This window comes from Eschrichtius robustus, chromosome 11, assembly GCF_028021215.1.
Source record: "Eschrichtius robustus isolate mEscRob2 chromosome 11, mEscRob2.pri, whole genome shotgun sequence".
NCBI classification, from domain to species: domain Eukaryota; kingdom Metazoa; phylum Chordata; class Mammalia; order Artiodactyla; family Eschrichtiidae; genus Eschrichtius; species Eschrichtius robustus.
In genome coordinates this window covers 11,861,654-11,886,821 of record NC_090834.1, presented here as the reverse complement: position 1 = coordinate 11,886,821, position 25,168 = coordinate 11,861,654, and the positions used below count along the sequence as shown (strand labels likewise).

At 37.6% G+C, this 25,168-nt stretch overlaps 1 protein-coding gene across 1 annotated transcript in view; it reads right to left on the bottom strand.

The window, feature by feature from the left end:
- LOC137772126 (uncharacterized) overlaps positions 1-25,168 on the bottom strand; it is a 54,907-nt gene that overhangs the window by 18,581 nt on the left and 11,158 nt on the right. Inside the window, exon 2 of the mRNA XM_068556038.1 lies at positions 5,877-6,008. Coding sequence (XP_068412139.1) covers positions 5,877-6,008 — 132 coding nt within the window. The remainder of the gene's footprint in view (positions 1-5,876; positions 6,009-25,168) is intronic.

The following is a 25,168-nucleotide window of genomic DNA, read 5'->3' as shown; positions in this document are numbered from 1 at the left end:
AAAGGCAACCTATGGAATAGGAGAAAATATTTGCAAACCATCTCTCTGACAGGAAGTTAATATCTAAAATATAAAAGGAGCTCATATAACTCAATAGCAAAATTAAAAACTCACAAATAATCCTATTAAAAAATGAGCAATGGGCCTGAATTAGATATTTTTCCAAATAAGACATACAAACGACCAACAGGCACATGAAAATGTGCTCAACATCACTAATCATCAGAGAAATGCAAATCCAAACCACAGTGAGATATCACCTCACACCTGTTAAAATGGTCATTATCAAAAAAGATAAGGGCTTCCCTGGTGGCGCAGTGGTTGAGAATCTGCCTGCCAATGCAAGGGACACGGGTTCAAGCCCTGGTCTGGGAAGATCCCACATGCCGCGGAGCAACTAGGCCCGTGAGCCACAATTATTGAGCTTGCGCATCTGGAGCCTGTGCTCCGCAACAAGAGAGGCCGCGATAGTGAGAGGCCCGCGCACCACGATGAAGAGTGGCCCAACTAGAGAAAGCCCTCCCACAGAAACGAAGAGCCAACACAGCCAAAAATAAATAAATAAATAAATAAAATTTTAAAAACAAAAGCAAATAAAAAAAAAGATAAGAGATAACATGTGTTGGCAAGGATGTGAAGAAAAGGGAACACTTGTGCATTGTTGATGTAATGTAAATTGGTGCAACCACTGTGGAAAGCAGTATGGAGTTTCCTCAAAAAATTAAAAATACAACTACCATACGATCCAGCAATTCCACTTCTGCATATAAATCCAAAGGAAATGAAATCACTATTCTGTGTTACCGCAGCATTATTCACAATAGCCAAGACATGGAAACAACCTACGTGTCTATAAATGGATGAATCTAGATTTAGATATAAATAGATATAGATATACACAGTGGAGTGTTTATTCAGCTTTTAAAAAAATGGAACTCTTGCCATTCTTGACAACATAAATGGACTTTGAGGGCATTATGCTAAATAGAATAAGTAGACAGAGAAAGACAAATGCTATATGATCTCACTTATAGTAAACTCTAAAAAAGCTGAACTCATAGAAGCAAAGAGTAGAAGTATGCTTACCAGGGGCTGGGGATGGGGGAAGAGGAGACGTTGGCCAAAGGGTACAAACTTCAAATTATAAGAGGAATAAGTTTGGGGGGGGCTAATGTACAGTATGGTGACTATAGTTAACAACATTGTATTGTATACTTGAAAGTTGCTATAAGGTTAGATTTTAAATGTTCTCACAATAACAACAATGGTAATTATGTGAGGTGAAGGGTGTGCTAACTAACCTTACTGTGGTAAACATTTTGCAATATATACATGTATTAAATCATTGCATTGTGCACCTTCAACTTATACCATATTATATGTCAATTATATCTCAATAAAGCTGGGTGGGGGGAGAATAATTAAGCTGTAAATTTCTTGGATTACAAAGTTTGAGTCTTACGGTTTTGTTTATTTCTAGTTCTGAGCTCAGTGTTTTGTAGATCTTAGGCACAGCAGATGAAGAAACACAACTTTATGGGATCTCAATCAGTTGGTAAAAAGCAACATTTCTGAATTTAAAGAAACATTCCCTAAGGGACATACAAATCACAACACCCATGTCTGGTTTAAACCAATGTAGACTGCTGGGTATACTTCTCACCAAATCATACTTCTGAAATATTTATTTATACTTTCTCTGCTTTGAATAAATGGCTGTAAATGAATGAGAGAAAATTTTGATATGATCTGATCACTTAGGATAAATATTCTACTTACATAAATACAAACTGCTGTTATTATTTTTGCACCTCACTCTAGAGGCCTGAGCCAGCTTTTAAAATTTTACATATAAATTTGCTCACGAACTGGTTAGCCAAATGGATAAAGCAAAGGCAGTGAGCCAGGAAAATTTGCATCTGGATTCTCTGTAAGACTCTGGGAAAGTGTTGCCTTGCAGTCTCAGAGGCAAATTTATTTGTGTAGTACAGATGGTTGCCTCAGAACAGTTTGTAACACAAATTGCTATTATAGTGTGTCATTCTCATTAATTTAGAACCATATCAGTTTTGTCCCAGTTACAAATGGATAAAAAGTCTGTTGATTTCAAACTTTCAATTATATATACATATATATATAAATATAATAATATATATACACATATACATGTATGTATGTAGATATCTTAAAATATATCTACTTTAAGTCAGGAGGTAAGATAAGGATATGTGAATGATTCTAACCCAAGTGTCTGCCTCCCTTTTTAATTTATTTGTTTATTTATTTATTTGTTTGTTTGTTTGTTTTTGGCTGTTGTTGGGTCTTCATTGCTGTGTGTGGGCTTTCTCTAGTTGCGGCGAGCGGGGGCTACTCTTCGCTGCGGTGCACAGGCTTCTCATTGCGGTGGCTTCTCTCGTTGCAGAGCACAGGCTCTAGGCGCATGGGCCTCAGTAGTTGTGGCACTTGGGCTCAACAGTTGTGGCTTGCGGGCTCTACAGCACAGGCTCAGTAGTTGTGGCGCACGGGCTTAGTTGCTCTGCGGCACCTGGGATCTTCCTGGACCAGGGCTCGAACCCGTGTCCCCTGCATTGGCAGGCGGATTCTTAACCACTGAGCCACCAAGGAAGTCCCTTTTTTTTTTTTAATTTATTTTTTAAATTGAAGTATGGTCAATTTCCAATGTTGTGTTAATTTCTGCTGTACAGCAAAGTGATTCAGTTTTACATATACATACATTCTTTTTTATATTCTTTTCCATTACGGTTTATCCCAGGATACTGAGTATAGTTCCCTGTGCTGTATATACAGTAGGACCTTGTTGTTTATCCGTTCTATATATACTAGTTTGCACCTGCTAATGCCTCCCTTTCTTGAGGGAGCACTTTCCTCTAGCATATTTAGGGATTGGTATTAGGTTGGTTCCTGGGTCAGTCCTTGTAACATCTGCTACCTACTCCTCTCTTCTGTTTTCTGCTCATTTTATATCTGATCATTACTCAGATTAACTTCTCCTGATGTGAAGCTGTTATATAGCCAAGAGGGTCTCCATGGAATCGTGCTTATGTGGATTCCGTTTGATGGAGAAGATCATGGGAAGCTCCTTAGAGGTACTTTCTCTTGAGCCAAGTCTTGTAGGATGCAAGGGAATAAGCTAGACAAGTGAAAATACTTTCCAGGGAGGGGACAGCACGATGTACTTATTCATTCAGGCGAAAGGGTGAATTTGGAGCTGAAAGGCAACATTGATCACCAGCACAGTATACCCGTAGACACATGAATTGTTTGGCTCAGCTGGAGTTAAGAGATGAGCCTGCAGAAGTGACAAGATCATGAAGGGACTAGAGTATGTAATGAATATGATTATGCAGATACAGGCACTGTTTGCAGAATTTAGTGTGGTCGACAACTATTTCCCTTTACTTCATATTTTGATTACCTTTTTTTCTGCCTGAGTTGAACCCACCTCAGTCTTTCTGGCATGGGTGACCTAGCAGTCTAGTTCTGTCTCACCTAGTTAGCAGTGCTCTTGAGAGTATTATTAAAAGCCCTCTGGCTTGTCTCACATTCTCCCAGCCTCTTTTCCCAACAACTGCCTGATTTGCTCCCTATTTCTAAAATTAAACCAATAAGAGTGAGAATTTAGATAATTCATCTCCTTTCTAGCAGAGCATTCCATGACAGACCATATCATGAGCTACTAGCCTGACTCTGGATTGGCTGCCCTTAGGTGAGGCCCCAGCCTCGGTGGTGGTAGGAGGGGTGGGTGGGGTAAAGATGCAGAAATCACATAGTACAGAATGTGCTACCAAAGGCTGTTCCCTCAGCAGGAATTGTGAGCCGGGCCTGTCCCCTTTGACCAGGCCCTGGGTGTGGCAGGCACTGTACTGGCATGGGATCAAGGCCCAGCTCCATCACTCACTAGCTATGCTGCCTTGAATAAGTGACTTAATATCACAGAGCAACTGGACCCAGATTCTTTAAACTGAGAATGAAAAGTACTTAACCTGCAGAGTGAATATGAGCTTTGGAAATAAATATATATAAAGTATCTGCTTCATAGCCAGTGCTCAATAAATGGTGATACACACACACCAAGCTTTACTTTTTTAATTTTTAAGAAGCACATCATGCTTAACCCAGTTTATAGATGAGGCTTTTCCTAATCACTGCATTTATTGTTGAACAAGTTAAGTTTTTTCCAATGTCAACTTTATAATTTGACACTGTAGTAAACATCATCATGAATATAGTCTTATCTTTTGAATTATTTTAAGATAAATCCTTATGATATGCTTCATTAGAACAAAGGATATGAATTTCTATGGATTTTTAATGCATATTGTCAAATAGGGATTCAAAATGAATTAAAGAATAATTCTTAAAAATGTTGAGCTTAAAAATTATCTTGGAGACACACCTAAATAAATATTACACTTGCTTTTTTTACTTTTTTCTTATTTATAGATGTAAGTGGTATTTTATTGCTGTTTAGACTTGTGTTACTATGATTACCAATATTAGATTTAAAAATGTTTATTAGTTGATTTTCCTTCTGTGTAATTGGACTGTTCATGTACTATACTGATGAGATTTACAAAGTGTATATATTATATGCATATACTTATACACACACAAATACATATACACATATATTAATCTCATTTATGATACTCATTATATATTAAATTTTTATGTGTAATTTCATATATTTATAGATTTTCCACTTTGCCATACTATTTGAAATTTCTGTTTTTATATCAGTGCCAGATTTAAAATGCATTCTAATGTATGGAATGAATAGTCCCTTTTCCTTACTTTCTTTTCTCTTCTTTTTTTTTTTTTTGATTATTTACCATCATCAAGATGGTTGCTTAGCGGGACTTCCCTGGTGGCACAGTGGTTAAGAATCCGCCTCCCAATGCAGGGTACACGGGTTTGAGCCCTGGTCCGGGAAGATCCCACGTGCCACGGAGCAACGAAGCCCATGCACCACAACTACTGAGCCTGCGTTCTACAGCCTGCGAGCCACAACTACTGAGCCTGTGTCCCACAACTACTGAAGCCTGCGTGCCTAGAGCCTGTGCTCTGCAACAAGAGAAGCCACCTCAATGAGAAGCCCGTGCACAACAACGAAGAGTAGCCCCAGCTCAACACAGCTAGAGAAAGCCCGCACGCAGCAACGAAGACCAAATGCAGCTAAAAATAAATAAATAAATTTATAAATTAAAAAAAAAAAAAAAAGATGGTTGCTTAGTAAGACTAGTAAAGTGAGAGAAAATAACCCTGACATCATGACTGATAAAGAAAAAGTCAGGGAGAAAGTAGAAAATTGTTGGAATAAAAAAGGATATAACAAGTGCACCAGGGATTTTTAAAATAAAACAATATTGTGGACAACTTTCTGCCGATAAGTTAGAAAACATAGACAATTTCCTGCAAACACAAATGTTACTGACTAAAACTGACTTAAGGAAAAATGGAAAATTTCAATGTATCTAAAACCACAAAAGGAATTGAATTAGGAGTTTACAATCTACAATCAGCAGAGTAGATAGATACATAAGTAAAAAGCCAACGAACTTATATGTAGCTTCTGAGTCACAGTGTTAGTTTCTAAATTAAGGATCAGGACATAATGAAACCTGATATAAGATTGATTTTATTAAAATTTGAAAGAGCCCTGTGATGCCCCTCTTTCTCTAGTGCCCTAATGCTATAGACTGGATATTTGTGCCCTCCCCCAAATTCATATGTTAAACCCTAATGTGATGATATTAAAAGGAGTGATTTGGGGGGAGGTGATTACATCATGAGGGTGGAGCCCTCATGAATGGAATTAGTGTCCTTATATAAAAGGCCCCAGAGAGATCTCTTACCTCTTTCTCTGTGTGAGGATACAGCAAAAGAAGATGGCCATCTACAAACCAGGAAGTGAATGTCTTCCATGTCTGTCTCACCAGACAGTGAATCTGCCGGAGCCTTGATCCTGGAATTCCCAGCCTCCAGAACTGTGAGAAATAAATGTTTGCTGTTTATAAGCCAACCAGTTTATGGTATTTTTGTCATAACAGCACAAATGAACTAAAACACCTGAACATGTGCTTATTTTGCTTAATGGTTAATCTAGGGTTCTTTCTCTGTCTCTAACAATAGAAGATTTATCTAGATTAGTGTTTAATACTATTCATGTTATACTCCATTCTATGCACTGAAAGTTTGTCTTTTCCAAATTCATATGTTGAAGCCCTAATCCCCACTGTGATGATATTTGGAGGTAGGACCTTTGGGAAGTAATTAGGTCATGAGGATGGAGCTCTCATGAATGAGATTAGTGCTCTTATAAAAAGAAACATGAGAGAGATTATCTCTCTCTCTCTGCCATGAGAGGATACAGCAAAAAGGTGGCCATTGTAAACCAGGAAGAAGGCTCTCACCAAGAACTTGACCATGATGACAAGTTGGACTTCCAGCCTCCAGAACCATGAGAAATACATGTTTGTTGCTTAAGCCACACAGTCTATGGTATTCTGTTCTAGCAGCCTGAACAGATAAAGACCCTCTACCATACTAATACGAGAATGTAAAATCCAATCCTTCTTATGAATATCCATACTCTAAAATATATTTACACTTCTATAATTAAAATATTCAAGAAATTCATCCAGAGAAGGGTATTCAAGATCTAGCCTAGACATTGTGTAATTTATATATTGAGGGTTTTTCTTACTGTTCTATTGAAATATGCTCCACGATGCTTCCAGTTGGAAGAAATAGAAAAACCAACCAAGCGCATTTGACTCAAACACTCAAAAACTGACCAGCTGGCATTTACACAAAGTCCAGAGATGGGGCAGCCTGCAGGGTTGGTTGTTTGAGCAACTCACTTGTGTCATCAAGAACATAGGTTCTTTCTATCTCTTTGCTCTGTAACCACAGGGTTTGTATCATTCTACGACTGGTGACTGGTTCCCCTCTGGGTTGTAGGACAGCTGCTGGTTACAGTAAGGCCCGCTGACTTCTTTATTTACATCCAGCAGATGAGAGAAATTGCCTCTCCCTAAGACAACAAATGGAAAGTCTTTATCTTCAGCCTTTGGGGGCCAGTTTACATCCCCCCACACAACGGTAAGGCTAGGTCCTCGAAGTAATCCCTGGCTTCCTGACCAGAGGCCACCAATGGAGCTCAGCTCACTTCCTCAGAGCTCATTGCTGCCACACAATGGGAAGGGAGACGGAATGTTGAGGAAACAAGCATGCCACCCACTACAAAAGATCTGCTCAGAAAACACTCATGCTTTTGCTGAAGTGACACTTGATTGCATGTTCATTTGGGAGTTTGCTTTACAAAAGGAATTGTAGTGTTTCTTCCAATTAGAGTCCAAAGTAGATCGTGCAAAGGTCAAGTGCGGGTCAGAAATCGCTGTTAGATTTCAGGCAATTTATAAAGTATCAAGGCTCCAACATCAATAAAAAGCGTAAACTGATTTTTTTCAACCTAATTGGAAAAACATGTCAGTTGTCAGATAAATCATTTAAAGCTAAAGGTGCAGCTAAGTATTAAGGGCAATGAATATATCCAAAGACATGCAAGAGAGATTCTTTCAATCCAGGCAAGACCATTCCACTGACAATCTAAGGCTGCCTTATACCACAGCGTTGATGTATAACCACTAAGACATAACACCCATTAGAAAGCATCAATGCTCTTTATCTGTAGGAAGCTTATTTATCAGTGTGATAGCATCTACATATATAGAACACACTATTTTCTCTTTAAAATTTGTATTAAGTCATACATGCACATTGTAACAAAACTCAATCAGCATCAATAAATGGTAAAAAAATCAAATGTAAGTTTCTTTCTCACTTAATTTCCCCAGAGTGCCCTTCCCTAAAGGTTTATCAGTTTCTTGTGTGTCCTTCCCCAGATAATCTATATACGTGACAACATATACATTCTTTTAAAAAATATGAATGGGAACACATGCTACGTGCAGTTCTGTCCCCTGCCCAATTTCATTTAACGATATGTTCGTACATATAGAGGGACCTAAATCTTGAATAGCTGCCTGAGTACACCCCATGACTCCAAAGCAGAGGTGAGAGCAGCACTGAGCTCAGATGAAGAATGGGGTAGGAAAGAGTCATCCAATGCTCAGGCAGGGAAGATGCAGTAACTAACAGGAGGTCTGGAGGAAAGCACCGCAGCACCTGAAGTGAGGGGGGAAACCTGCCAACAAGGGGCAAAAGTGATGCAGATAAAGGAGGCTGGGGTCTCACAAATTACCTGAGGTTGAGTTTTAGTCTTTCAACCAGTTAGAGACAAACCAAAGAATTTTACCATGCGTCTGGAGACAAAGAGTTCTTCACTCAATCAATCAAGATTTTTTTTCTATTTGTATACGTGGTTTTTGAATGGGCTATTTTTTTTTTTTTTAATATCTGGGGAAAACCGTTAATTCGAAAAGATACAGGGACTTCCCTGGCGGTCCAGTGGTTAAGATTCCGTGCTTCCAACGCAGGGGGTGCAGGTTTGATCCCTGGTCGGAGAACTAAGTTCCCGCATGCCGCGCGGTGTGGCCAAAAAAAAAAGATACATGCACCCCAATGTTCACTGAATGGGCTATTTTTGAGTAAACGCCTTACATCCCAGTGTATTCCTTCAACTGGAGTATCCCTGTATTTGAGATTCTCTAATTCACCACTAGATGGACCTATTTGATATTTTGTCTTCCAAGAAAGAGAATGGTTTTTTAATTCAGTGAGATCTTCCTAGCAAGGATTTAGGCCACTGACCTTAACACAAGATTTATTTGAGTTTTTAAAAATATAAACAATTCATTCATACAAAATAATGAATAAACTGTACTCATATACTTAAGTGATGTTACTAAAAACAAATACCTCTATGTTAAACCTCCTGGTTTAAGAAATAAAACACAACCCAAATCTTTTAAGCCCACCATGCCCCCTCTCTGAGCTTTTCCCTCCCCTTTTCATCCATAGGAAACCAGCATTCTGAATTATAAATTACTAGCTACTTTAAAAAAGTTTTATTATGTATCCCTAAATAATATAATATCTAATTTTTACAGGTCTTGAAACTTATATAAAGAACTCATATGTATTTTTTAACATTTTTCTCACTCATCTTTCTATTTCTGAGATTCCCCCATCTTGATATGCATATTTCTAGTGCATTTTTTAAAACTGCTCTATGATATTGTGTGGTATAAATGGATTAAAATTCATTTACCCATTTTACTGATTTGGGACTTGCTTTTATTTTCATTCAGTGCTATGATTTTAAGATTCTCATTTTCATTCATGCAGCTAAAATTTAGATAGATTAAACGTTGTTGCTGTGTAGTCTAATAATTCCAATATCAATCTTGGGAGTCTGACACTTTAGTTTCTTATATTTTTTTCTGCTGACTTTTGTTTATTTGGGCTTGTTTCTTCATGTGTTTCAGTAATTTTTTTTTTAATTGTGAGTGCATGTTCCTTTGGTGGTAATTCTCTGAAAATAATGTTTTCTTTTTGTTTTCTCCTCCATGCTAATACATCTTTAATTAGCCAAAGAAGCTCTCTACTTCTCTCCTCTGGAAATCATCTCACCCATTGCTCTGTTTGGCTAATAGACTTTGTCTCTGTCTTCAGCAATACTGAGGCAAGTACTCTTTCTTTGGTGCAGGGAAATCCATTGTTTGCTGTTGTCTCCAATGATGAATATGCTGAGAAAGCCTGGTGGCAAAGCTATTGCCATTGGCTTCCTACACATGACTCAGGTCAAGAGTCAGGTTCTCTCTCTTTCTGTGTGTGTGTGTGTGTGTGTATGTGTGTGTGTGTTGGTGATACCATCAATCTGTCCCAGGTTAGCACTTTCCATCAATGTACATGGGTTAGCAGAACTTGATGAAATGGCTAATTGATTTGGCCAAAGTCCAAATCAATCCAGAAGATGTCCATCTGGATGGTGTCCACAAAGATCTTCCTCACTTCACAGAACTTATACTTGGCCTCCTCAGGCACAATTTGATGAACAACTTGGGTCACAGATCAGACGGAAATTCCCACCACTCTTGTCAATGTTGATGACACCCATGAAACTGGCAGGGTAGCTTATATCAGTGTGCAGCCTGCCCTCAATCTTAAGGAACCATGGTGTGCAGATCTTCTTTACTTTCTCTCCTGTACTGACACACTTGAGTCCCTTCCTTAGTAAAATGATGAGAGGGCCCAGTTGATGCATGAATGGCAAAAACATCAGTTAGGATGTCCAGCATCGAATGATTTGGAACTGCTGTGTACTTCAGGACCATAGGTCATGACTATCCTAGGCATAGGAAGAGCTGAAATCAATGTTTCACATGAATTACACAGGGAAGAGTTGACCCACTAGTGCCAGGCATCTGGTATTCAGACCATGTAGGTAGCATGAATTATGTCCCCAAATCAGCACTAGTGTGAGCTTTCTTTTCTTTTCTTCTTTCTTTCTTTCTTCCTTCCTTCCTCCCTCCCTCCCTCTTTCCTTCCTTCCTTCTCTTCTTCCTTCCTTCCCTCCTTTCTTTCTTTTTCTTTCTCTTTCTTTCTTTCTTTCCTTTCTTTCTTTCTCTCTCTCCCTCTCTCTCTCTCTCTCCCTCTCTCCCTCCCTCTCTCCCTCCCTCCCTCTTTCCTCCCTCCCTCCCTCCTTTCCCTTTCTTTCTTTTTCTTTCTTTTCTTTTCTTTTCTTTCTTTCTCTTTCTTTCTTTCTTTCTTTTCTTTCTTTCTTTCTTTCCTCCCTCCCTCCTTTCTTCCTTTCTTTCTTTCTTCCTTCCTTTCCTCCTTTCCTTCTTTCTTTCTTTCTCCCTCCCTCCCTCCCTCCCTCCCCCCCTCTCTCTCTCTCTCCCTTCCTTTCTTTCTTTCTTTCTTTCTTTCTTTCTTCCTTCCTTTCTTTCTTTCTTTCTTTCTTTCTTTCTTTCTTTCTTTCTTTCTTTCTTTCTTTCTTTCTTTCTTTCTTTCTTTCTTTCTTTCTTTCTTTCTTTCTTTCTTTCTTTCTTTCTTTCCTGCTTATCCTAGAGCCACACACAAACAGACAAACCTCCCTTTGAAACATTATTTTCCACATCAACCCTTCTTACCATTCTGGCTTATGCTAGAATCTTGGATTCTACTTCCCACCATTCTTTGGATCCAGACTTTGTCTCCTATTCATTAGAGGCCGTTAAAAGCTGAGGCCTTCTCAGTTCAAGTCACAAGGGTACCCTAACAATAACAACAAACCAGATAAGCTACAAAATCACAATTTTTTAAACCCACCAGAGATCTGAGGATAGAACGAAATCTAACCAAATGAAAATCTAGAAAGTAAAGAGGCCTTTCTTTAAGAGTAGAGACCTATAGGTGTTTTCATTCTAGCAGAGCAACTGAAAGAGGACAGAATACATCATAGTAGGTGATAAAGAGAAACCAGCCATATTTTAATGAATTTGTAAAGACCGCATGTGAGCTACCATGATGCATTAGAATCCCAAGGAACCCCAACCACAGAAAGAGTATGCACCTACCTGCCAACTATTTCCCACAGGCCTTCATCAAGGGCACATAGATAGTATGCTGAAGGCTGAAAGGAGAGCAAAAGAGCTTAGAGAGATCCCATATAAGGTGCTCAGACCTTTTCCGAGTTGAGACAATGGCCCATTGCAGAGAAGTAGCAAGGCAGAAAGAAGAGATGAGAAATCTCTCTGCAGCACTTGGGCTTTTACTGAGTGCAGAGCAGTAACTGCCAGACTGAAAGCAGGACAGTAGAGCATAGAGAGACCTCCTTAGGTACATAAAGGTAGGGATGGAACTGAAGGACAAAGAGATATTTCCAGTGACTTGAAAAGCTAGAATTCAGACTGTTAAGCAGAGAGAGAAATCACTCATGGTTCAGAAAGCTGTAAATTAACAAAGAAACATCTGATGTCTTACTGGTATTTATTTGGTGCTTCTACAGGGCTAGGGATTCTTAGCATCCTGACAGAATAAGGGATGAGCGATTTTCTGGAGGAAATATTATTTACTTCAGCCACTAATGCTCTTTTATACACTATGTCCAATGTACATTTAAGACTATGAGACACACAAAGAAGCAAGGAAATGGACCCCATGATCATGGGAGGAAAGAAGCAGACTGGGAGATGAATCAGATATTGGAATTATGAGAGAGGGACTTTAAAATAACTACAAAAATGTGTTAGAGGACCTACTAGAAAAGCTGGAGAACATTCACAAACATATGGGGAATGTCAGCAGAGAGATGGAAATGATAAAAATGGATCACATGGAAGTGCTAGAAATGAAAAATATGCTATTATAAGTGAAGAATTTATTTGATGGGATTAGAAGCAGCCTGGACACAAAGGAAGAAAAAGATCTATAAAGTTAAAGACAGTAGAAATTATATAAACTGAAATGAAAAAATAAAAATGAGAGAAAATACAATAAAGTATCTGAGATCTATGGGACACATAGATGTAATAATTAGAGTATGACAGGAAAAGGAGAGAGAATGGGGCCGAAGAAACCATTGAAGAGATAATGGCTAAGAATTTTCCAAAATTTTTTAAAGATTTCGATTAGCAAACTCTGAGCATGTGTGTGCGTGCACGCGCGCACACACACACACACACACACACACATAGAACACCACACACCTAGGCACATCAGACTCAAACTGCTGAAAACCATGATAAAGAGGAAATCTCAATAGCAGCCATTATATATTACATACAAGGAAACAACAGTAAGAATGATTGCTGACTTCTTATTAGAAACAAGGTGGGCCAGAGACAATGAAAAGACAACTTTTAAGCACTTGAAGAAAAAAAAGACAACCTAGAATTCTACATACAGCAAAATATATCCTGCAAAAGCAAACGTAAAATAAAGACTTTTCAGATTGACAAAAGTGAAGCTATTTCATCTCCAGAAGAGCTGCACTACAAGAAATGCTAAAAGAGTTACTCAGGCTAAAGAGAAATGATGCCAAATGGAAATTTAGAGCTGAAGGAAGGAATGAAGAACACAAGAAAAGTATGTGGGTAAATAAAAAAAAGACCGATTTCATTATGTTTAAGAGATAGACATACACTTATATCTAAACTGCTTTAAAAGACTATGGGCTACTTAAAGCAAAAACAATAACAATGTTTTGCGGTGTTTATAGCGTATGTAGAGGTAAAACACATGACAGAGCACAAAGGAAGAGGAGAGAAATAGAACCATATTGTTGTAAGGTTCTTATACTGCTCACAAAGAAGTATAATACTATTTAAAAATAAACTATGATAAGTCAAAGATGTATATTGTAATCTTTAAAACACCACTAAAAAATTCTTCAAATAGGAATAGCTAGAGAAGGTAAAATGGAATTCCAAAGAATATTCAATTCATTTAAAACAGGGCAGAAAGGCCTGGACCAGCTTCAGAGCAATGAGTGGGTCAGTGGGTGATGAGTGGGGACTAGGTGCAGTGGCCAGGGGCTGGGGGTAGACAGCCTGCCCCTCACGCCCAAGATCCTCAACTTGTCATGAGGTAGCAGTGTGTTGGCAGACTGGTAGCACCTGGAGTGACTGTAACTGCAGAAGTTGAATATCCAGGACACGTTGAGGTCCTTCATCAGGAAGAGGAGCCCCCAGAACATCTAGCTTTGAAGGCTTGCATGTGGGAGAGTTGGAGAGCTGTAAGAAACAGAGACTCCACTCTTAAAAGGCTCATGCAAAAACTCATATGCTCCGAGACCCAGTACGGAGGCAGTTATTTGAAAGACGCCTAGGTCAGACCCACTTGCTGATCTTGGAGAGCTTCCTGGAGAAATAGGAGGCAACTGGGACTCCCCGTGGGGACACAGTTGCTGGCAGCAGCCATTTTGGGGAGGTCACTCTACCACAAGGACGTTGGTGCTGGCAAGTGCCATTTTGGAGTCCTCCCTCTAGCCTTAGTGCCAGGGGATTCCCTGCCCACCAGCCAGTCGGCACCAGTACTGGGACACCCCCAGGCTGCACAACCAGCCACCCCAAGACCTGGCCCCATCCACCCGCAGCTGGCAGGCTCCAAACCAGGCAGGGCTTGGCAGCCAACTGGGCCAGGGACCTGCCTCACTTACCAGTGTGTCCATAATAGTTGGCTCCACCACATCAGAAGGGCACATGCAGCCCACATAGGGGGCACTCCTAGAGCACATAGCTCAAGGGACCAGAAGGGTGTGTGCTGCTGGACCCCATAGGACATCTCCTGCATAAACCCACTTCTCCAAGATCAGGAAATGTAACCAACCTATGCAATACCTACAAATAAACACAGAGAATTAGGTAAAATGAGGCAACACAGGAATATGTTGCAAACAAACGAACCAGATAAAATCCCAGAAGAACTAAGCAAAGTGAAGATAAGCAATCTACCCAATAAACAGTTCAAGATAATAATCATAAAGATGCTCAACAAACCTGGGAGAAGAAAAGATGTACACAGTGAGAAGTTTTACAAAGACTTAGAAAATATAAACAAGAAGAACCAAACAGAGCTGAAGAGTACAATGACTAAAAATTACACTAGAAGGAATCAACAGATTAGATGATACAGGGGAACAAATCAGTGAACTGGAAGACAGAGTAGTCGAAATTACCCAAGCAAAGCAGAAAAAAGAAGAAGATATTGTTCTAAATGAGAATAGCTTAAGAGATTTCTATGACACCATCAAGCATACTAACATTCATATTACAGGAGTCCCAGAAGCCAAAGAGAGAGAGAAAGGGGCAGAGAATTTATTTGAAAAGATAAAAGCTGAAAACTCTCCTATCCTGGGAATGGAAACAGGCATCCAGGTCCAGGAAGCACAAAGAATTCCAAACAAGATCAATCCCAAAAGGAATGCACAAAGACACACTGTAATTAAAATGGTAAAACTTAAAGATCAAAAGAGAATCTTAAAAGCAGTAAAGGAAAAGCAACCAGTTACATAAAAGTGAATTCCCATAAGACTGTCACTGACTTTCAGTAGAAAGTTTCAGTAGAAACTGTGCAGGTCAGAAGTGAGTGACATGATATAATTAGAGTGATGAAAGGAAAAAACCTACAGCCAAGAATACTTGGCAAGGCTATCATTCAGATGAAGAAGAGATAGAGTTTTACAGGCAAGCAAAAACTGAGAGTCCAGCAGGACTAAATTGGCTTTACAAGAAATGTTAAAGGGACTTCTCTAAGTGGACAAGAAAAGACTACAACTAGAAATATGAAAATTACAAAAGGAAAAATCTCATTGGTAAAGGCAAATATATGGTAAATGTAATAGATGAGCCACTTTTAAAGCTTAAAGGTTAAAATAAAGATTAAAAGACAAAAGTAGTAAAATCATCTACAGCCACAATAAGTAGTTAAGATATACACAAAACAAAAAGATGTAAAACATGAAGTCAAAAACATTAAACTTGGGGGGGAGAGTAAACATGCAGGGTTTTTTTTAATGCATTTGAATTTAAGAGATCAATTTAAAAAAATTTCTTGTACATAAACCACATGGTAACCACAAACCAACAACATATAACAGAGACACACAAAAAAAGAAAGAGGAATCCAAACATAACACTAAAGACAGTCATCAGATCACAAGGGAAAAGAACATAAGAAGAAAAAAGGAATACAAAATAAACAGAAAACAAGTAATAAAATGGTAATAAGTACATACATATCAATAATTACTTTAAATGTAAATGGACCAAATGCTCCAATCAAAACACAGAGTGACTGAATGGATACAAAAACAACACCCATATATATGCTGCCTACAAGAAACTTGCTTGAGATGTACAGAAACACACATACTGAAAGTGGGGGGGATGGAAAAAGGTATCCATGCAACTGGAAACAAAATGAAAGCTGGGGTAGCAATACTTAGACAAAATAGACTTTCAAACAAAGACTATAATAAGTGACAAAGACATTACATAATGCTAAAGGGATCAATCCAACAAGAATATATAACAATTGTAAATATATATGCACCCAACCTAGGATCACCTAAATACATACAGCAAGTATTAACAAACATAAAGGGAGAAATTGACACAACACAATAAAGCCAGCCTCACCTGTATACCAAAACCAGACAAAAGTACCACAAAAGAAGAAAATTTCAGGCCAATATCACCGATGAACACAGGTGCACAAATCCTCAACAAAATATTAGCAAACCAAATTCAACAATACATTAAAAGGGTCATCCACCATGATCAACTGGGATTTAACCCAGGGGTGCAAGTATGGTTCAATATTTGCAAATCAATCAATGTGATACACCACATTAACAAATTGAAAAATATAAATCATATGATCATCTCAATAGAAAAAGCTTTTGACAAAATTCAATGTCCATTTATTATATTGATAAAACCTCTCAACAAAGTGGGTATAGAGGGAACAAACCTCACAGTAAAGGCCATATATGACAAGGCCACAGCTGATATCATATTCAACTGTCAAAAGCTAAAAGCATTTCCTCTAAGATCAGGAACAAGACAAGGATGCCCACTCACACCACTTTTGTTCCAACATGGTATTGGAAGTCCTAGACTTATCAACCAGAAAAGGAGAAGAAATTAGAGACATAAAATTGGAAAGGAAGAAGTAAAACCATCACTGTTTGCAGATGACAGGATACTATACATGAAAATCCTAAAGATGCCTCAAAAAAATCTATTAAAAATAATAAATAAACTCAGCAAAGTTGCAGGATACAAAATTAACAAACAGAAATCTGTTGCATTTCTATACACTAACAACAAACTATAAGGAAGATAATTTTTTTTTTTAAACTCATTTACATTGCATCAAAAAGGATAGAGTACCTAGGAATAAATCTAACCAAGGTGGTAAAAGACCTGTACTTGGAAAACTATAAGACATTCATGAAAGAAACTGTAGATGACACAAATAGATGGAAAGATATACCGTGCTCATAGATTGGAAGAATTAATGTCGGTAAAATGACCATATTCCCTAAGGCAATGTACAGATTCAGTGTAATCCCTATCAAAATACCAATGGCATTTTTCACAGAACTAGAACAAATAATTCTAAAATTTGTATGGAAACACAAAAGACCCCAAATAATCTTGAGAAGGAAGAAAACAGCTGGAAAAGTATCATGCTCCCTGATGTCAAACTATACTAAAAAGCCACAGTAATCAAAACAGTATGGTGTTGGCACAAAAACAGACACATAAATCAATGGAACAGAGTAAGAGAGCCCAGAAGTGAACCCACACTTATATGAGCAATTAATCTATGACAAAGGAGGCATCATACAATGGGGAAAAGACAGCCTCTTCAATAAATAGTATTGGGAAAACTGAACAGCCACATGCAAAAAAAATCTAACTGGACTACTTTCACACACCATATACAAAAATAAATTTTAAATGGATTAAAGACATAAATGTAAGACCTGAAACCATAAAACTTCTAGAGAAAACATAGGCAGTATGCTCTTGACATCAGTCTTAGAAACATTTTTTTTGGATATGTCTCCTCAGGCAAGAGAAACAAACCCAAAAATAAACATTAAACTAAATGGGATTACATCAAACTAAAACTCTCCTGTACAGCAAAGAAAACCATTAGCAAAATGAAAAGACAACCTACTGAATAGGAGAAAATATTTGCAAATGATATATCCAATAAGGGGTTAATATCCAAAATATGTAAAGAACTTATACAACTCAACAACAACTTAAAAAATACAACCTGATTTAAAAATGGGCAGAGGAGTTGAAGAGACATTTTCCCAAAAAAGACATACAGATGGTCAACAGGCACATGAAAAGGTGTTCAACATCACTAATTATGAGGGAAATGCAAATTAAAACCACAATGAGATATAACTTCACACGTTAGAATGGCTATTATCAAAAAGGCAAGAAATAACAAATGGTGACAAGGATGTGGAGAAAAGGGAACCCTCCTACACTGTTGGTGGGAATGTAAATTGGTGCAGCCACTATGGAGAACAGTATGGAGGTTCCTCAAAAAATTAAAAATGGAACTAACTACTGTATGATCCAGCTATCCCATTTATGGGTATTTATCCAAAGAATATGAAAACACTAATTAGAAAAGATACATGCACCCCTATGTTCACCACAGCATTATTAACAAGAGCCAAAATATGGAAAAAACCTAAGGGCCCATCAGTGGATGAATAGATAAAAAAAGATGTGGTATATATGTACAATGGAATGCTACTCAGCCATAAAAAAAGATGAAACCTTACCATTTGGACAACAAAGATGAACCTCAAGGTATTATGCTAAGAGAAATAAGTCAGACAGAGAAAGACAAATACCGTATGATTTCTCTTATATGTAGAATCTAAAAAACAAAGAAAAAAAACCAAAATAAATTAACAAACTAAACCAAACAAAAACAAATACATAGATACAGACAACAGAGTAGTGGTCACCAGAGAGGACGGGGCAAAATGGGCAAAGGGGATCAACTGTATGGTGATGGATGAAAACTAAATTTTTGGTGGTGAGCACGCTGTAGGGTACACAGAAGTAGAAATATAATGTTGTACACATGAAACATATAATGTTATAAGCCAACGTTACCTAAATAAACAATAATTTTTAAAAAAAGAAGTAAAATGACAAGATCAGGGCTTTAAAATCTTGGGTCAAAGTACCAAGAGAGAACCATAGAACTTCTAGGAATCCCTTGAAAAAGTCTCTTATCTTTTGTAGTCTCAGGGGTTGATATGTCCAAAAAAACAAAAACAAAAACCCTAAAGCACATTTAAATTATTATACTGAGGATTGCAGAATTACGATATAAACAGGGGTCACTTCCTTGTCAAGTCTCTTATGTAAAACTTTGGATGTTAAATGAAAAAGAATGAGATCTTGAATACTGAAATGATGATATTTATGTGTGCATTCCAATGAACTGAGAAACTTGAACATCTGCATTCTTCTGTTCCAGTGAAATTAGCACTTCCTTCCTCCCAGGCTTAAAGACCCCACAATTTTTTCCCTTAAAGCAGATCCTGATTCTCCTCAAATGCACCTCCACCATCTCTCATTGCTTCTAGATATAAAACTAGAGTTATATTCTATTGTAATCTAGGGCAGGGATTGGCATTTTTTTCTTTAAAGAGCTGCATAGAAAATATTTTAAGTTTGCAGGCCATAGAATCTCCGTTACAACTATTCAACACTGTTGTTCCAAAAGCAGATATAAACAATACCTTAAAAAATGGGCATCACAGTATTCTGATAAAACTTTATTGACAAAAACAGGTTGTCATCTCACAAGCCAGAGTTTGCTAATCCTTGCTCTATGGGGATGTGTACAAGGACTGACCCAGGAAGGTCATCAAAAGGATTGCAGTATTCTGCCAATTTATATGAACAAAAAGCTGAGACTGAATTTTAAGAGCACTAGACCAGGTAGGAATTTATTGATAAGGGTAAATATATCAGAGCTTCTGTTTTCAATGTTTAGCTTGAGCAGCTAGGAGTGGCACCTACTGCTGATGAATTGTCAGCTCTCCTTTAACTCATCCCTATCACCAGTTAGTTGAGGAAGGAAAAATGCAGAACTAGTTTGCAGATGATGATACACAATAAATTGCTATCAGCCAGAAGTGGACAGCTGTAGAGTTAATAGCTGCACTCAGGGTAGCCCTGAATGACAATGAGGAAAAGGGACACTCCCACTGGGAGCATTCATCTCATATAAGCAGTGCATCTAGTTGTTCAGTTTGCCCAGAAAGAGAGATCGCCAGATCTATACAGACCTATTTAGATTCGTGGGCAGGGGCTAACGCTTTGGCCACATTGTCAGGCACTTAGAGGGAACAAGATTGGAAAGCTGGTGACAAGGAGGTCTAGGGATCAACTTCTCACAATGGACACAGTGTACAAGGACATTTGAGTCTCAAGTGAATTCATAGATCATTCATTGCTGAGGCAGCTTTCAATAATTAGGTGATCAAGATGTCCTGTTCTGTAGGTCATTAGCAGCCTCTTTCCATGGCCATTCAAGTATTTGCCCCGCAAGTTCAAGTAAAGTGGGCGGACAGCACACACCGAGGTTTTGCTGGGATCACCGACATGCGTGTTCCTCACTAAGGTTCATCTATCTAAGCCAGTGGGAAGGCCCAACTGTTAACAGAAATAAATGCTGAGTTCCTAACATGGCACAATTCCTTTGAGGGAACAGTTATCCACAGGGTAACAGGTTGATTTCCTTAGAAATCATCATGGGAAGGGCAGCAATTTGTTTTCACTGGAATAGATACTTATACTGGATAGATGTAAGCTTTCCCTGGCCATAGCTCTTCTGCTAGCAACACCACGCACAAACTTCCAAACGACAATTTACCATCATGGTATCTCACGCAACACAGCTTCTGACAATGGATTTCATTTTACAGTAAAAGAAGTGATCGTACCCACAGGATTCGCTTATTTTACCATGTATCCCATCAACACAAAGCAGCTGGCAGTACAGAACAGTAGAATGGCCTGTGGAAGATTCAATTATAGCTGAATAAATCCAACTCAGTTCAGGTTCAGTGACAACATCATGAGGGGCTGACATGCCCTCATACAAAATATGGTATATGCTCTAAACCAGCAACAATCTATAATACTGTTTCTCCCATAGCCAGAGTATAATTTTTTCTCTCTCTCTCCCTTTTACTACTCTTCTATATAAGTCATAATGGTGAATATTAAAATTTTAATTTGCAGTTACATATCAAAGTATGATTGTGATTGTATTAGAAAAGAATGATTATTACCCAGATATAGCTAGTGACTCATGGAACGCTGAGTCTTCACTTTTGGGGGAAGAGGGTGGATGTTTTTGTTTGAAGAAGTGATAACTGCATCATATTAGGCAGAAATGGGATGCTTTGTTATTACTTTTGTATGGAAGATAAATATGGACAGGAGGGGTTGTAAGAATGTTGAGTAACCCAATGGTTGGACGGTGCCATACTGTCTGCTGTTAACTCAGCACTATCCTCACCCCTTTCTATCCTTTCCTCTTTAAGGGGCTGGAAGGATAATGACATTGCCAAGAATTCCTTGCCAATAAGCTTCCAATTTATAGGCAATTAGGAAGATGGACGAGAAGTACAAACTATCATTTCTCCTCTCAAGAAGGTAGATGTACTGGCAAAAGGCAGATGCGAAGCTTGCAACAGCTTTTGGATGAACTTCTGCAAATCACCCAATTCAGTGTTATGGGCAGCTGAGATCACTGGCAACTGTTATCATGATTCTCTACTTTCTGAGTGTCTGAAAGGCAGCACCAGCTCTCCCTTGACTCTCACTTCCCCTCCCGCTTCGATGATTTTATAAGCATCAATTCACTGTACTAAAGCTCTTACTATTTAAATATCTAGAATGGTTTGTGTTTTCGTGAATGAACTGGGACATATATATGCAATAAAACATCCATGATATATATACATACATAACGATCATAATATCTGACTAAAATAATTTAATTTTCAGTTCAATTTTTCTAATACAAGCTTGTTTTCTAGTTCTTATACCTGAAATATGAGTCTGAAGAGCTGAGATGAATGACCTCATTCAAGGTTTCTCAATATCAGCACTACTGGCATAGTGGGCTGAATAGTTCTTTGTCATGAGGGCCAGTCTTGTGTACTGTAGGAGGTTTAGCAGCACCTCTGGCCCCTGGCCTCTACCCATCAGATGCCATTAGCACTACCTCTCTCCGCTCCCAAATTGTGACAAAGTAAAATGTCTTCATATATTCGCAAATGTCCTCTGGAGGGGCAAAATCACCCCCAGTTAAGAACTATTGGTATACAGGAACTATCTGCACTGTTTTTACAAATTTTTTGTAAGTCTAAAATCATTCCAAAATAAAAAGTTAACAAAAAAATCTTCCAGACACACATTGATTAGCTAGTGAAGTCTTCAAGCTATTTAAGGAAAGAAATAATACCAATCTTACACAAACTCTTCAAAGACTAGTAAAATAAATAATATTTTTCAACTATTTTGAGGCCAGCATAAGCTTCATACTCAAATCTGTCAGAAATATTCTAAGAAAGGAAAATTACAAGCTAATCTCACCCAAACACATAGACAAAAAAACCCTAAACAAATATTAGCAAAGATTATCTTGGCCAGATATAAAAGACTACATCAAGGCCCAGTTATGTTTACTTCAAGAATGCAAAGGTGATTTAATACTTTAATGCAGTCAATGGAAATTCACTACATCAACAGAACAAAGGTGAAAAATCATGTGGTTGTCTCAATAGATACAAAAAGAGGATCTGATAAAATTTTCAAAATTATTTCATAATAAAATATCTTAGCAAATCAGGAATAGAAAGCAACTTCCCTAATCTGATCATAGGTGTCAATAAAAAATTATAGCAAACATGGCATTTGAAGCAAAAGACTGGAAGCTTAATTCTTGAGAACAGGAACAAGACAGAGATATTCACTATCAACAATTCTATTTAATATTGTACCAGAGGCCCCCAGCCAATGTAATAAGGAAAGACAAAAAAATAAGTGGATTGGAAATATATCATTATTCATATATGACAAGATCACATATGGAAAGCCAACAGGTCTCTAGAAAACTATTAGAACTAATGAACAGATTTAGCAAGATTGCTGGATACGAGATCAGTATACAATAATAAATTGTATAAAATAAAAAAATTTAAATACAGTAATACAATTTGCCCTTGGTATTTATCCAAAGGAGTTGAAAACTTATATCCATACAAAAATCTGCACACAGATGTTTACAGCAGTTTTATTCATAACTGACAAAATGTGGAAGCAACCAAGATATCTATCTTCAGTAGGTGAACGGGTAAACTGTGGTACATACAGACAGTGGAATATTATTTAGCACTAAAAAGAAATGAGCTATCAAGCCATGAAAAGACATGGGGGAACTTTAAATGCATATTATTAAGTGAAAGAAGTCAATCTGAGATGGGATCTAACTGTATGATAATATGATATTCTGGAAAAGGAAATAATATGAAGACAGTAAAAAAAAAAAAAATCAGTGGTTGCCAGGGGTCGTGGGGGGCAGGGGGGGAATACAGTGGAGAGGGATGCATAGGTGAGCACAGAGGATTTGCGGGGGGCGGGGGGGGGGGGACAGTGAAAATACTCTGTATGATACTAAGATGATGGATACATGTCATTATACATTTGTCCAAAGCCATAGAATGTACAACACCAAGAGTGAACCCTAGTGTAAACTATGGACTTCGGGTGATTATGATATGTAGGTCCATCAGTTGTAACAAATATACCACTCTCGTGGAGGATGTTGGTAATGCAGGAGGCTACGCATACTTAGGGGCAGGGTGCGTAAGAGAAATATCTGTATCTTTCTCCTAATTTTGCTGTGAATCTAAAACTGCTCTTAAAAGAAGTTTTTTAAAAAAGCAAAAAAATTTAAATAGCTTCAAAGGCATCAATCATCTAGGAAGGAACCTAATGAAAGCTGCAAGATTTCTACAAAAAAATTATTTAACATTATTGAAAGAAATTAAAGGACACCTTTAAAAAAATGGAAGGTCATACCATGTTCATGAGTTGAAAGACTCAATGTTGTGAAAGAATCAAGGCATCCCATAACAATCTATAGACCCAAGGCAATCACGATCAAAATGCCAGAGGACTTTTTTGTTAAAAATTGACAATCTGGGGAATTCCCTGGTGGACCAGTGGTTAGGACTCAGCGTTTTCACTGCCATGGCCTGGGTTTGATCCCTGGTCAGGGAACTAAGATCCCACAGGCCACATGGTGCAGCCAAAAAAATAAATAATAATAAAATAATAATAATAATATTGACAGTCAGATAATAAAATTTACATGAAAATGCAAAAAGGCCAGAACAGCCAAGATGATCTTTAAAGAGAACAAAGTTAGAGGGTTTATACTACTGGATATCAAGTCTTATCATAAACCTTCAGGAATGAAGACAATGTGGTATTAGTGCAAGAATAGTTAGAAAAAGCAATCAAACAGATTCTAGAAACAGACCTTATATATATGGATACTTGGAGTGTTGACAAAGATGGCACTACAGAGTGATGAATAATAGACTTTATTTTTTTTCAGTAAATGGTGTTGGGTTAATTGGATAGTCATGGGTTGGGGTGGGTGGGGGATGAGTCTTGATCCTTATATCATAGCGTACACAAAAATTAATTTCAGGTGGATTGTAGATCTAAATGCAAAAACTAAGACAATGTTTTCAGAAGATAATTTAGAATGTCTTCGTGACTTTGGGGTAAGCAAAGATTTCTTAAATAGAATCCAAAGAACACCAAATATAAAAGAAAGATTGATAATTTGACATTAGAACTACATTAGAACTGAGAATCATCCTCAAAAAACTAAAAATAGAGTTGCCATATGATCCAGCAATCCCACTCCTGGACATACAACAGGACAAAACTCTAATTTGAAAAGATACATGCACCCCTATGTTCATAGTAGCACTATTTACAATAGCCAAGACATGGAAACAACCTAAATGTCCATCGACAGATGAGTGGATAAAGAAGATGTTGTATATATATATACAGTGGAATATTACTCAGCTATAAAAAAGAATGAAATAACGCCATTTGCAGCTACATGGATGGACCTAGAGATTATCATACTAAGCAAAGTAAGTCAGAAAGAGAAAGACAAATACCATATGATATCACTTATATGTGGAATCTAAAATATGACACAAATGAACTTATGTATGAAACAGAAACAGACTTACAGACATAGAGAACAGACTTGTTGTTGCCAAGTAGTGGTGGGAGGGTTGGATTGGGAGTTTGGGACTAGCAGATGCAAACTATTATATATAGAATGGATAAACGGCAAGGTCCTATTGTATAGCACAGGGAACTATACTCAATATCCTGTAATAAACTACAGTGGAAAAGAATATGGAAAAGAATATGAAAAAGAATATATATATATATATATATATATATATATATATATATATATATATATATATATATATAACTGAATCACTTTGCTGTACACCAGAAACTAACACAACATTGTAAATCAACTATACTTCAATTTTAAAAAAAGAAAAAAAAACTGAGCAACA